This window comes from Crinia signifera, chromosome 3 (assembly GCF_055691185.1).
Source record: "Crinia signifera chromosome 3, ASM5569118v1, whole genome shotgun sequence".
Classification (NCBI taxonomy): domain Eukaryota; kingdom Metazoa; phylum Chordata; class Amphibia; order Anura; family Myobatrachidae; genus Crinia; species Crinia signifera.
In genome coordinates, this window is record NC_139219.1 from 217,489,162 (window position 1) to 217,503,884 (window position 14,723).

At 45.8% G+C, this 14,723-nt stretch overlaps 1 protein-coding gene across 5 annotated transcripts in view; it reads left to right on the forward strand.

Annotated features, from left to right (window-relative positions):
• Positions 1-14,723, forward strand: part of ARMC9 (armadillo repeat containing 9) — a 154,927-nt gene that overhangs the window by 96,499 nt on the left and 43,705 nt on the right. For 3 of the 5 annotated variants that reach the window (XM_083177456.1, XM_083177457.1, XM_083177458.1), the window contains 5 exons: positions 626-660; positions 5,550-5,661; positions 8,831-8,986; positions 13,083-13,172; positions 13,366-13,459. In XM_083177456.1, the coding sequence (XP_083033582.1) occupies positions 626-660; positions 5,550-5,661; positions 8,831-8,986; positions 13,083-13,172; positions 13,366-13,459 (487 nt within the window). The remainder of the gene's footprint in view (positions 1-625; positions 661-5,549; positions 5,662-8,830; positions 8,987-13,082; positions 13,173-13,365; positions 13,460-14,723) is intronic. The other 2 variants (XM_083177459.1, XM_083177460.1) reach the window with 1 other exon arrangement.

A 14,723-nucleotide genomic window follows, 5' to 3' on the forward strand; every position in this document is an offset into this window, starting at 1 on the left:
GCATAGTACAAACTCTTCAGAACGCTCCAGTGGTCCTTACCATAGCCCACACCTCGGCCTATCACTTGGACAGCTATTCCACCATCAAGAGGCATGACCCTCTAAACTGGAAACACCTTTTTTAGGAAGCCACAGGTGCTGCATGATCATATCAGTTTTCTTGCTGCTGCTGTAAAACCTGGATTGGATCGTTCACATTATGAACGGCACTCAGGGGACTGGATAATAAAACAAACGGCTGTGTTTACATAATCAAAGGTTACATGCATATACAGTATGTATGTGTGTCTGTGTATATACACGTGTGTGTATAATATGCATAGAGAGAGAGTGAGAGATGGTACTAATTTTGACTTAACTGATTTTTTTTTTTTATTATCTGCCATTTCCACCATTATTACCCATTACTGTATTTACTTGATATTCTTGGTAACAGCTGCATGATGCATACATATATGTTTGTCACTCTGCCTGTTCCTGTCCAATCACCCACTGCTTTCTAACCAGCATAAATACATAATAATCATTCTGAAACATTTCTAAAGTATTTCCATTCTGTTCATTTGTGAATAGCTTGTTTTTTAAATTCATATTTTCATTGTTTTTTTTTTCTTTTTCTTTTCAGGCATCTTCTATGCTGAGAGCGTCAATTGTACCCATGTACGTGTTCTGCTGTGAAGAACATTGTATTTACTGTATATTAACCAAACCAGCCGAACAAGATAACAGGCCACATTAACAGATTACAAGACTATGTACACATACACTTACTGACCTGGCACACATTCCAGTTGCCTTAAGATGCAGCATATTCCACTGCCTTGTCACCCTTTAAGTAAAGCAATGTTGCAAAGAAAATATTTTTGTAGCTTTGAATAAATATATACATTACCAGCTATTTATGGCTTGTGATGGAAAATATATATACACATTATTTTAGTTCATTTACAATTGTGTTCAATCAGTGCCGGCGCCACCACTAGGCAGCTTTAGGCATTTGCCTTGGGCACCGGCCACTGGAGGGCGGCACTTTGTAGCTTGGAAGCGGCGACCGAAGCACTCACCGTGGAGCCAGGTTAGCGGCATCCAGGTCGGCGGTGGTAGGTCGGACGGGCTGCATATTAGATTTATCAGATCGGACCCATCACTGGCACATCGAAGGTGCTTTTTAGCACCCACAATGTGTTGCATCTGATCCCAGTTGTGTACCAGCAGTGAAGCATCGCTAGAACACACCTATGTGCAGCGGCAGAGTCTGTGGGGGGAGCACAGCAGGGTTCCTGCAGCGGCTGGAAACTAGTAGCGCTATTTTGCCGGGCAGCGGGGCAGGAAGCAGCTTCACACTCAGTGAAATCCTATTTTGAAAAGACTTTCCGGCCGTTTATTGGCTGAGAGAATTCTCTCAGCCAATCAGTGGCCTCCCATCCCAATAAATGGCCGGCCAGTCTTTTAAAAATATGGTTTCACATTCAGCAACCACTTCATAAAAACACAAGGGGGTACACTGCGCTAAAGAAAGTGGTAATAAACAAATATGTGCCAATGGAATGAAAGGTATTAAATTTTAATTAAAAAAACATATAGAAGAACATGGGGTATGACATAGAAATGTGGATAAAAATCACCAAGTAAAAACAATAGAGGGGTGTTAAAAATTGTCCAGTAGATACGGTACCGTATTAATGTAGCCACTGATAAGTAAATCCGTTCCTATATTGTCTCCTTGTAAATAGCTGGGTCATGTGGTGACCAAATGTCCAGAGTCGCCCGCGGTAGGAGTAAGTGTGGAGTGTTGTTCTCCTATTTAGAATAGATGTCCTCCGTTCGGGTTCGATCCTGGATGGGCCCTAAAAGAACTGGGGTTACCTGGTGCTAGCTGCAGCACTCTCCCTCCTGCCTGCCATGCACACCAGGAAGGAACGTTTCCCTGGTAACACAAGGAGACAATATAGGAACGGACTTACTTATCAGTGGCTACATTAATACGGTACCGTATCTACTGGACAATTTTTAACACCCCTCTATTGATTTTACTTGGTGATTTTTATCCACATTTCTATGTAATACCCCATGTTCTTCTATATGTTTTTTTAATTAAAATGTAATACCTTTCATTCCATTGGCACATATTTGTTTATTACCACTTTCTTTAGCGCAGTGTACCCCCTTGTGTTTTTCTGTATCCAAAAGGAGGTTGACTACCCCCTACCCACACTGCAGCTTGGCGAAGCACCCCATATCCATTGCGCCCCCTACACGAGGCGGTAACTAGTTACCCCCTCTCCCCCCATCAACCACTTCATGCCTGCTGCCCGGCAAATAGCGTTACTAGTTCCCAACCGCCACAGGGACCCCGATGACTGCCCCTCATAGCAGTCACCCCGCGCCGCAAGGACGCTGCTGCCCGCCGCTTCCAGCTCCCCCGGGGATATACATGCAATAAATCTCATGCGATTTATTGCATGTAAATTTGGCACATCAAGTGCCAAATCGTAAGCGAGCCTCCCGGGGAGCTGCCGGGGGCTCACATGGGCAAACTGGTCCGACTTGACCTTAGAACAAGTCGGACTAGTGTATGGGGGCCTTAAAGGTGAGAGCTGAGATCTTAAAGGCCCCCATACACTATGCGATTTTCGGCCGATTTCGGCCCTTTAGGCCGATAAATCGGGTGAAATCGGACCAAAATCGCATGTGTTTGACATCTGATCTGATCTGATGCGCGGTCCCGCGCGCATCAGATCGGATCACGGCGTCGGACCTGCAGAACATAAGATATATCGGAATCTGAGCCATCATGGGTGCTTTTTAGCACCCACGATGTTCAGATCTGATATATCTTTATATACAGCCCCCCTGTCTTACTAGCAGCGCCCCCCCCCCCCCCCCCCCGCATTGACAGCTCCCGGCGGAGGTAGTGCAGGCGGGGACCGCAGGCGTCGCAGAGCAGAGACCGTCGGTGCGGCGGGAGAATAGGAAGAAATCCTATTCAAAAGACCGGGCGGCCGCTGATTGGCTGAGCTCAGCGGCCGCTGATTGGCTGAGCTCAGCGGCCGCCCGGACTTTTGAATAAGATTACTTTCTATTCTCCCGCCGCACCGACAGTCTCTGCTCTGCGACGCCTGCGGTCCCCGCCTGCACTACCTCCGCAGGGAGCCGTCAATGCGGGGGGGGGGGGGGGGGGGTGCTGCTAGTAAGACAGGGGGGCACTGCGGGGGACACAGAGTTGGCAGTACAGGCAGGAAAAGCTGTCAGCGCTGGAAAAAAAAAGCCCCTACAATGAATGGGCAGCCTGTGATTGGCTGAGCGCTCTCTCAGCCAGTCAGCAATTGGCTGAGAGAGCGCTCAGCCAATCACAGGCTGCCCATTCATTGTATGGGCTTTTTTTTTCCACCACTGACAGCTCCCGCCTCCCCCTGCATGGCTCTGTCACTGTCCCCCGCAGCGTCCCCTGCACGCTGCCTTAGCAGCGCCCCCCACCAGCAGCCCTGTTCTGCAGCCCCCCCCTGCTCCCCGGGTTTACATGTGATAAATCGAGACGATTTATCACATGTAAATAATGGCACATCAAGTGCCAATCTTATCAAGCTCCCCCGGGGAGCTGCCGGGGAAGCTCAGGGGGAAGTCGGGGGCGACTTGTCCTCAGGACAAGTCGCCCTAGTGTTTGGGGGCCTTAAGTTGTGCACATAAATTAGCTTTGAAATCTTTTGTCCTTCCTGGACAAAAGATTTCAAGCAAGCACATATCTTTACCAAAGATTTATCTCAAGATCTGATGTGCGTTCCTATGTATCTTTTGCTAAATCTTCTGATCTTTGATGCAGCATGTAAGATCAGATGATTTAGCAAAAGATCTGTGGGAGCGCGCGCCCGATTTTGCAGTAAAACTCGGCCGATCGGTTGAAAATCTGCAAATAAATCGCTCTAGTGTGTGGGCACCTTTAGATTGGAATACAGTGGTCTATAGAATGGTGAATAAAGCAGTGCTAGTTTTACAACTGTTTTTATTAATTAAACATAGCACACTACCGACAGTCCATGTTCCATCAGAGTTGTTAGGGGAGTAAGTTCCACATTCTGGGAGGCAGTGGTCTGCAAGAACAGTGGATTCTCTGTTCTACTATTTTCTCCTGCTCCTGGACAAAGCATTCCAGGTTGGGCTTATTTGTGACATTCTAGAAGTATCTGAGAAAAGCTTTAGCCGTTAGCAAGGTACACAGATGGTAATATGTCTCAAAGCCACCTATTATTAAGAGGCAAGGGACAGCCATCTGCAAAAGGCAAAGAAAGTGAATTAAATGGTCAATTGAGAAGCTTGCATGAGTTGCAAGAGTCTTACTTTGCATACCCGGGTTGGACCCTGGTCCTGTGCTTTCACACTAAACACGGGTTGCCCAATATACAACGGGCGACCCGGGTTTTACCTTTCTTTTAACCTCTGTCGAATTAGCGGGTTAGTCAACCCATGTTATAGGCTGTGGTGTTTTCACACTACATCTCGACCCGGGTCCATACGTCACCAACACTGTAATAACCCGGTTCCGAGATGTAATGTGAAAATAGTATGAGTGTTTTAGCTTAACTTATATAGGAGAACTTTCTTCCTCACTCCCCAAATGCAGTACAGATTTATTACAGGTGCAAGTGCTATAGTAAGCCATGAGTTAGATATACAGGGTCTGTCTGGAAAGTAATGAGACTAAATCCGGGAAAACATTTTTTTTTTAACTTTCAGATGCATAGGGTTAATAATCTTCAAAGTATGACTCTTGAGCAGTGATACACCATTGCCAGTGTGTCTGCCATCTTGCTACACCTCCTGGAAGCCATTAACCGGAACGCCCTTGAGCGTCCTTGTCGTGGCAGCTTCGAATTTGTCTGTGGTCTGAAAACATTGTCCTATTAGGCCGCATTTGATCCCGGGGAGCAAAAAGAAGTCAGCCAGGCCAGATCCAGACTGTAGGGTGGTTGAGACAGCGTTGTTATGTTGTGCTTGGCCAAAAACTCCATCACTTGCAGCGATGTGTAACTTAGCGCATTGTCGTGAAGAAGGACCCAGGTAGTGCCAATACCCTTGCGGACATGGAAGACAACCGATTGAGCACTTCCATGTAAAATGCACCGTTGACAGTTTGATTGGTCGGTAGAAATTCCTTGTGGACCATACACTTAGCGTTGAAAAAGACAATGACTATGGATTTGGTCTTTGATATGCTCATTTAGTCCTTTTTGGAGTGAGGCGACGATGGTGTGTGCCACTGTGCTTTGAGCATGCTCCAAATGTTAGCAGGAAATCGACACATGCTTGTCTTTGAGGCTCACAAGCAACTGCCGCTGAAGGGAATGTGTAGTGGAGACACCCCTCCACCCAACTCGTTCTACAATCCCTTCTGTGTGGTATGAACAAATCGGTCTCTTTACTTTCCGGAAAGGCCCTGTATAGTCTTGGAATTCCAGAGCATTCAAATACAAATAAAATAAAACAAGCACAGTAAATGTCAGTTACAACTGGTATCCGGAGAATGTCTAATTTTAAAATCTTGTTTGTTACAGAAAACCACATGAGGTGCCATTGTTGCCCTCTTTAGATTATGAAAAGCTGAAAAAAGATTTGGTATACGGTAATGATCGTCTTAAAGCATTGATTCTGCAAGCCTTGCGCTGGGTAAGTAGCATATGGGACAACAGATACAGGGACAGTGCACTCAAAAATTTCCACCGTAAAGCCTAGTACGTCATACACCCATTACATATTATTCCACATACCATAATGCCCATTATACGTTACATCACATATTACGTCACACCATGATGCCCATTGCACGTTTTGTCACACACTGTGATGCCCATTACACCTTATGCCAGGGCTATACAAATGTTTGGTCAAATCTAGGAGCCAGGATGACAGTGTATGAGCCAGATTAAATAAATCTAAACAGGGACAGCGCGCGCAGGAGAAGCGCGTCAAAAATTTCCACCGTAAAGCCTATTACGTCACACACCCATTACATATTATACCACATACCATAATGCCCATTACATCACACATCATAATGCCCATTACACGTTTTGAACACACCGTGATGCCCATTACACATTATGCCTAACACCATGATGTCGTTTACATATTATACCACACACCGTAATGGCTACTACATGTTATGCCATATAAGTGCCGCTTACAGTACCTACATGTTAATAGCCAGGGCCTTCATGCTTGATGCCATGGGGGATTACATGCTCATAGAGCATTTGTAGTGAATGAATCGGTGGTCTGAGGAAGGCTGAGCTCGCCATGAGGGCTGAGCTCGCCATGAGCTGCCCAGCAGCAGTCCAGACCAGTCCTTTCCTCCAGTGGGGCCACAGCCTGGGCCTGTACTAGTAGTACCGGTAGCTGGGAGTGCAGGTCGGGAATAGGGCGGGCCGGCTGGGCTGCGCAGCCTACTGTACTACCCAGCGGTAATACTGTGCTGCACCACAATTCGGTCCGTCTGACCATCACCAGCGGCACAACTATCATCACGCAGCGAGCACCACAGGAGCAGCCGGAGAGGGGGGGCACAAGACACACTGTCCCTTAAGCATAGTCGCCCAGTGTGTATGGACCTTAATTCTTAAGACTCTTAAGTCTTTTTCAATTCACTGCTGCGCCCGCATGTGCAAATCTAAAAATATAGGAGGTATACATAAACAACGGTATTATGTACATCTGAATTAAATCCTCTATTCTAAAAATAAGCAATTTGGTACAGTATTCACCTTTGCACGTCATTCACAAAATAGCAAAACGAGTTTGAGCTCAAGTGATTTCCTCCTGCTGATTCCCTTTAGCTTCTGTGCTGAGTCATGTCTAACAAAGTCAACTTTCAGGTTCTTCCACACAGTTGGGCAATATGTGGTTACCACACAACAAAACTGGAACTCTGACACGTGATTCCGCTTATTCAGATAGAATCACTTTTATCCAAATCCATACAAGCAACTGACCTTGTGTTCTAGGTTATAAAGCTGAGCACTACAGATATACAATATGGTGTTAATCCAAATCAGGCGGTGAACTCGCAGGTGCAAGTCATCGTCACAGCATCCACACTTCACGGCAGACGAGATACACACAAAAGTGCTTGCTGCCCCATAGGGCTCCAAATACCTTGTGCAATGTGGGGCTGTTTTCAGTCTTGAAGGGTGCAAATTCAGGTGCCGTTACCAGTGTTAAATGGCGGAGGCAACGGCACTTTACAATGTTTGCATAGAATAGGATTGACCCCTACGATAAAATAGTTTTTGTTTGAGAGTATTTTAGTGTGTATGGCATGGTTTTAACACCTAGAAAAACATTTTATGAATATATATATATATATATATATATATATATATATATATATATATATATATATATATATATATATATATATATAGACGGTTCCAGTGTAGATCACCAGAGAGGGCACTCACCACCAATAGCAGGTAAAAGAATTGATTTATTTGACAGAAGTCAGCATAAGTTGTCGACGTTTCGACCCCGAAGGGCCTTTTTCAAGACAAAGTAAAGCGATGCAGTGTGTCACCAGTAGAAGACCAGGAGTACACTGATCAGCTTCAGAAACCCATATATACCTTAGCCAATCAATTGAAATCAAACATTTAGCCAATTATAATCAGGTATGTCCTCAAGGGGGGTGGCTACGTTGCTATAGTAACTGAACAACCATGGTCACGTTAGGTACACAAACGCACAAAAGTACAAAAGCACAAAAGTAAATCCATAACACTATCGTCAGGTAACCTGTATAATTACCGATGGGGCAAGCGGCAGCGTGTCCATGCCATGTGTATGCAGAGACTCTGCTCCGTCTCTCCGGCTGTGATTACCGGAAGCCGGAAGTGCGCGCGTCATCTGCGCTCCACTGACACACGAAACCCGGAAGTATGCGTGTCAGATGCGCTCCAGCGCTGTTATATGAATAAATCTACTGATGTTAAATAGCGGTGTCAATAGAATAAATAAGGATCATGTAGTACCTGCAGAGCTTATGTTATGGGTGAAACTACATATCTTTCTCTCACACATGCACAAACACAGAGGCAATTGCAAGGTAGCAGACTAGCTTTCGAGCATTTGCTTTGAGCGGGCTTACTAGTCCTACATATTTTACATCTGTTATATTGTTGTCCCAAATTTTACGGTACTGTATCCTGTTCAATCCCTGTCCCCTGAACACATGTTGTCCTGTTGAGGGGTCAGTATTATCCATACTTGCCTACTTTTGAAAAGCAAAATGAGGGAGATTTTAGATGCTAGCAAAAAATGCACCAAGCGCAGCGTCGCGCACCATTGAAGGGGTGTGTCATCAACCAAACGGCATGTCTAGTGACACATATGGGCGTATCTTTTTCCACCCAGGGGTGTGTCCTGCAGTGGCTGGTGATAAAAAATATGAAGAGCCGCATACCACCAGAGCAAGTTTGTATAAGGGCAACCTACAAACAGAAACTGTACAATTGAAACCAGCAATCATGTGTGTTTGATGCTCATGAAATATTTTCATATAAATAAGGGCATGTTTTCAGTCAGGCTGAAAAATTATAATAGAAAAGCATATGGGCACAGAAAGACATAGCAGCATACCTCCCAAGTTTGGTGTGATAGAAGTTGTGACCTTGAAAATGGGTGGGGCTCTGAATAAAGGGGCGCGCCCTGGCTTTCTCCCTGAACTGGAGTTTCCATGAACATGTGCATGGCATCTCTTCAGCTATCACCGGTTGCTCGGTAGGGCAGCTGAGATCTCCAGCTCCCCCAACTGACCCAGCCCACTGGACACTGTCACCCGCAGGAGGAACAGCAGGACAGTCTCCAATTAGTGGGACTACTACTTATCCGGAGTGCCGGGGATTCCCTCTACACACACATATATACTGTATATATACCAAACCAGCCGGCGGCGGGTGTACGGCGCGCTACGGACATGCTCCCTCCTCTCCTTTATAAGGTAAGCACTGTCCACTTTATCTTTGTTATCATCCACATGCCTTGACAAAGGGGGACCACCTCCAAAACGTTGGCTAATTTGCTTTGAAATACAGCACGTTTGATTCAAGACCCTGGAGTGCCATCCTTTCTTCCGTCTCATACCATTCATATTGGAGGGGCACCAGGGCAGCTGACTGCCACGGGTGCCACCCGCTGCATACTGTTATATTGGAGCGAGCTTCTATCTCTCTTCCCCTGGGAGGGCACCCGGCCCTGTTTTTCTGCTATTTGGAGTGCCGGCCATCCCCTGGAAACCTGTTTTACTGTATATATATATATATATATATATATATATATATATATATATATATATATCCAATCAGGAGCCCGGCACACACTGCTTACTTGTAGAAACGTTCCTGGTGCCTTCCGTGCGGCGTGCACAACAGACACTCCGATATACACACTGGATGCGGCGGCACTCAGTCCAAATAATTCACCAAACAGACGCCTTTAGACGCCCAAAGGCGTCTGTTTGGTGAATTATTTGGACTGAGTGCCGCCGCATCCAGTGTGTATATATATATATATATATATATATATATTTATTTTTTTTTCCAGTATAGCCCGGCACTCCACAATAAATAGCTTGCAATAATTTCCCGGTGCCTTCCTCTCTGGACCCGCGGGTCCGTGTAAGCATGGGATATCGATCAGGCGGCACTCCCGGAATTTGGTGAAAGCAAATGTGGTTTATTTTTCCAACATGTTTCGGGCTATTGCCCGTCCTCAGGGAACCTGAGGACGGGCAATAGCCCGAAACATGTTGGAAAAATAAACCACATTTGCTTTCACCAAATTCCGGGAGTGCCGCCTGATCGATATCCCATATATAGGTACTCATCCACACAGCACTCCAGGGTCTTTAATCAGTGGTGTATTTAATGGCAACGTTTCAGAGCACGTAGCTCCGTTGTCAGACAACAAGTGAACAATTCAAATAAGTGACACTTACCTCTTAAATAAGATTCCAGATCACAGTGCGCCGTTCTCCGTCCTCCCTCCGCTGACAGGCGCTTGGGGATGACGTCAGCATAGTTCCAGCAACTGCAGGGAGCTGGTCTGTAGCCGCGCCCCCCGTCACCTAGCAACCCCGGGACTCTGGATTATCGGCGCTTGCTGCTGTCTGGAAATATAAGTGTACAGGTGTAAAACAGTGCATATAAAACAGTAAAACGAAGAGCATGAAGAAGTGAATAGATTAAGTTAAGGAAAATAGGTGGTTTAAAAAGCTGGAATACATATATTAGTAAATGTATATTAAAATATACTATATATATATATATATATATATATATATATATATATATATATATACACACACATGTACACACACACACATATTTATATATATTTTTATATATGCAATATGGCGAAGGCGGCACAGAATTTGCATTAAAGAAGTCTCTGAGTGCCGCCTTTATTATATTGCATGTCATATATATATATATATATATATATATATATATATATATATATATGTTTGTCTGTATCCCTGTAAGTATATATGTAACCTGTATTATTGTAACTTGTCCTGATGAAAATTGCGACTATGCAATTGAAACGTTGATGTCACATAAAGACTCTGTGTCGTGCTTTTGAAGTCCGTGGAGTGTCACCTCACACGCTGTATGTATGTATGTATGTATGTATGTGTATATATATATATATATATATATATATATATATATGGGAACACAGTGAATGGCACTCGCGCAGTCAATTTTTTGGGGGGAATGGGACAAAAACCATGAGGAACCGAGGGATTTGCAGGGGAGCGAGAGGAGGATTAAAAAACGGGAGCCTCCCACTAAGGGGCCCATTTATCAAGTAATATTTGCGGCTAAATCCCCCAAAACACCCGTTTTGGGGGGTTAACCGCAAATATTAAGTATCACCTAAATGTATTAAAGGGGGCTGCAGCAGGAATCTCCAATCCCTGCCGCGATCCCCCCCTGCAGACCCGCCGGCCGCATCCCCCATAGGTTTCTATGGGGGGTGCGAAGCTGCCCAATGTATCAACATCGGGCAGCCCGGCATCGCAGCCCTGGGCTATCGCCATTCTGATATGGCGATAGCCCATTGTAGCCTATGGCTGCGGGATCGCACTGCCGAGTGGGGCAGTGCGGTCACAGGGGTCGGAGGGGGTCAGCGCGTAACAACGCATGAGCAGACCACCCGGTTTCCGGCTCCTGTATTGCAATGTCCGGCGATGTCACCGTGCCGGCATCGCTCTCTAATGATAAATGCGCCCCTTAGAGAGGGACACATAAAAGGGATCCCACGGATAAGAACACAGCACACAAAGTGTGGCACCAGACATTATACCAACCTTAATAGCCTCCATGTACTGTACATATCACCTCTGGTAACCTAGCCATATATAAAAATGTGTTCTTCATCACAGTATTCCCATTTGGAGCTCAGCCTTTGCAGGCAAGCACAGATTTGAAAGGTGAATGGGCGGAGCTTCAGAAAGTCAGTGGTCGGGGTTTTGGGGGCTCCGTGTGTGGGCAGGGCTTACACTATTTGCATGTAAATGAGCAGTGCTTTAAGGTAGGTACAGGTTGAGGGTCGCGGCTGAGGATGGTGGTGTTTTACTGGCTTGGGGTTGCTCTGAGAGAGTGGGGTTTCAGCAGCTTTGTGTAATATGGCAGGGCTTTCAGACAGCTGTGGCTCACTGTTGATGTGAGACAGTGTGGCTGAGGTCAGCAGAGAGTGAGTGGACGGGGCTTTGCACTGCTGTTCTGGAGGTGTGGACAAGACTTTATTTTCTGTGCTGCTGCCGGAGCTCTTACCCACTGTTTGACCCTGGACACGGATAGTATACTGATGCTTCTTCCCTACACACATCAGAGCCCCCAGGACCCCCTCCCTCCCCAGAGTGCCGGAGCTCTTAAACGCTGATTGACCCTGGACACGGACAGTATGCTAATGCTCCTACTTCCCTGCCTGCACACATCAGAACCCCCAGGCCCCCCCTCCCCAGAGTGCCGGAGCTCTTACCCGGGGGAGAGAGGTTGCAGACTGTATACACTGCTGGTGGTCCCGGCTCCTGCTGCCACTCACAGTCAAATGTTGACACTTCACAGTCTCCGCGCTGCCCTCCTACTCCGTGCGCTTCCCGGCTCCCGCTCACACTCTGCTGCTGCAGTGCTGCCGCTCGTGGAAGGCGGAAGCTGCTCCTGCTCAGACCTGTCGCACCACGGCTCAGTTCCCACACAGCCCCGCGGTACCCGGCATATTAAATGATGTGACGACTTCGCGCATTAGAGCCCCGCCCCCGAAACATAGCGCTCGCGCATGCGCAGTCCATTTTTTTTTGGAAATAGGACAAAAACCGGGAGGAACTGAGGGATTTGCGGGAGAGCGGGAGGAGGCTTCAAAAAACGGGAGACTCCCGCTAAATGCGGGAGGGTAGGCAAGTATGGTATTATCAATGCACGTAAGTACAGCACTGCCTGGAGCATCTCCCCCCTACAGGCTGCCTGCATCCTGTATAGCTGCAGGGAACATCCAAAGGACGCACTGGGCAGCTATACTGGCTGCAGAGTGCTGTTACATGCCACCCACCACTTGTGTATGAAGAAACAGATATCGGATGCACATCAGTTAACAATCAACCTTCAGAGTAACACTGTGGTCACTCTATTAATTCACTTAGCCAAATGTAGTAAATGCTGCCAAAGGTGCATCATAAGGGTGGCTGACTTTACATAATAGTGGAGAAGAATGCAGGAGCTCACCTACCTAATTTTTCTGGTAAAAGTGACAACTTGCGCAAAATTACTTTTGGCCCAGTGTCTCCGTGATGACATCACTTAAATTGTAAGCTCCTTTAGGCAGGACTATCTCAGTTTTCTGTTTTAATGTTGTAATTTTATGTATTTGAAAGGATCTTGTATAGTTTAGAAGTGATGTAAAATAATTTTCATATACACCAGTACAAGCAGGAAGGGAAAAATTAGCGCTGTGAAACACGCAAACATACTGTAAGATGTGTATTATACTTTAAAATCTGGGTGTGTTTCAATATGTCTCCTTTTCCCCCCCAGCGCTTTACGTGTTCCCAGCCTGGGGAGCAGAGAGACACCGTTCTTCAGGCTTATATAACAAATGATCTTTTAGACTACCAGAGTGGAAAGGTAAGCAGGACCTAGAAGGCAAGCATTTACCAGGCCCTAAATGCAAGGCTTAAAGAAAATCAGTGCACAATCTTCCCTGTGTCCTCATTAATGCTGAACCTACCCTCCATCTCCTTGAACGTGAAATCAGAAAAATTGTACTATTGTATGAAGATATCTGTGAAAACGTTTTCCTGTTTGTTGTTGTCTTCAGAATAGAAATGTTTTGCAGCTGCTCCACTCCAAAAACGACGTTGTGAGACAATACACTGCCCGCCTTATCAATGCTTTTGCATCGTTAGCTGATGGTAAGTCACTAAGTACATATTTTATTGACCAGTTTATGTACAATATAGTAATATAATCATCTACAGTTAGTGGCATGTAAAGAGAAGTATGGAGATAAGAAATGCTGTTATATATTTTTAATAATAAACATTTTAGGGGTATGCCCTCTTTTATATATGACTTCTTAGGGCAGCATGGATGGTGTAATAGTTAGAATTACTGCCTCACAGCATACGGTTCATATGTGTTCAATTCCCACCATGGCCCTAAATGGGCAGCATTTGTATATTCTCCCCGTGCTTGTCCTCTCACAATCCAAAAATATACTGGTAGGTTAATTAACTCCCAACAAAATTAACCCTAGAATAAATATGTGGTGTAAATGTGGTAGGGAATATAGGGGTAGATTTATCATTAGGCGAAGTGTATGCGCTATCCCCGTGCACTAAAGCAGGGGATAGCGCATCCCCTGATCTATCAAATCCGCTGTGCAGGTACTTTAACGGCAGCAGTTCGGGGGCGGGGACTTAGCGCATGTACTAGTTTTAGTACAGTGCGCATTAGCCATACCTAATTTATGATCCTTCTTTATGTGCCCTTCGTTTGTGTTTGCGGTGCTGTCCTTATCGCCAGAATTTTCTGGCGCTGCGGGTCTCCTGTTGTATGATGTCACGCAACGCTTGTTGGTCTCCGGCGGCTTCAGATTAAAACTGTGCAAGCGCCGGGTACACAGCACCCCAGCATCCCCTGTGAACATTACTCGGCGCATGCGCAGTTTTATTCTGAAGCCACCGGAGACCAACAAGCGTCGCGTAACATGGAAAACTGTGCATGTGCCTGGTACGTATTGCGAGGAAAAGTATCCGACTCATGCGCAGATTACACAGCCGGACGGGAGCGAACGGAACATTATGGGAGGCAGCGTATCCCCGTCAGCAGGGGATAACGCACTCCCATAACGTACAAAACAGAGTTGATAAATTCAGGAGAATTGCAGGTTCGCTTCACCACGATAAAGTGGTGAAGCGAACCTGCATAAATAACGATCGTTATGCCCGCAATGATAAATCTACCCCATAGATTGTAGGCTCCCCAGGGGCAGGTACTGATGTGAATGTAAAGCGTGTGTGCGCTAAATTAATAACTTATAATAATAATAATAATAGTCTCTGCCAATAACCTTCATTATCCCTGGGGCCCTTCTGTAGCAGCAGTTCTGTTTACCACCAATCTCCTATTATATTCCCAGTTATGGAAGGTGATCAGCACCACTCAGCTGACTAA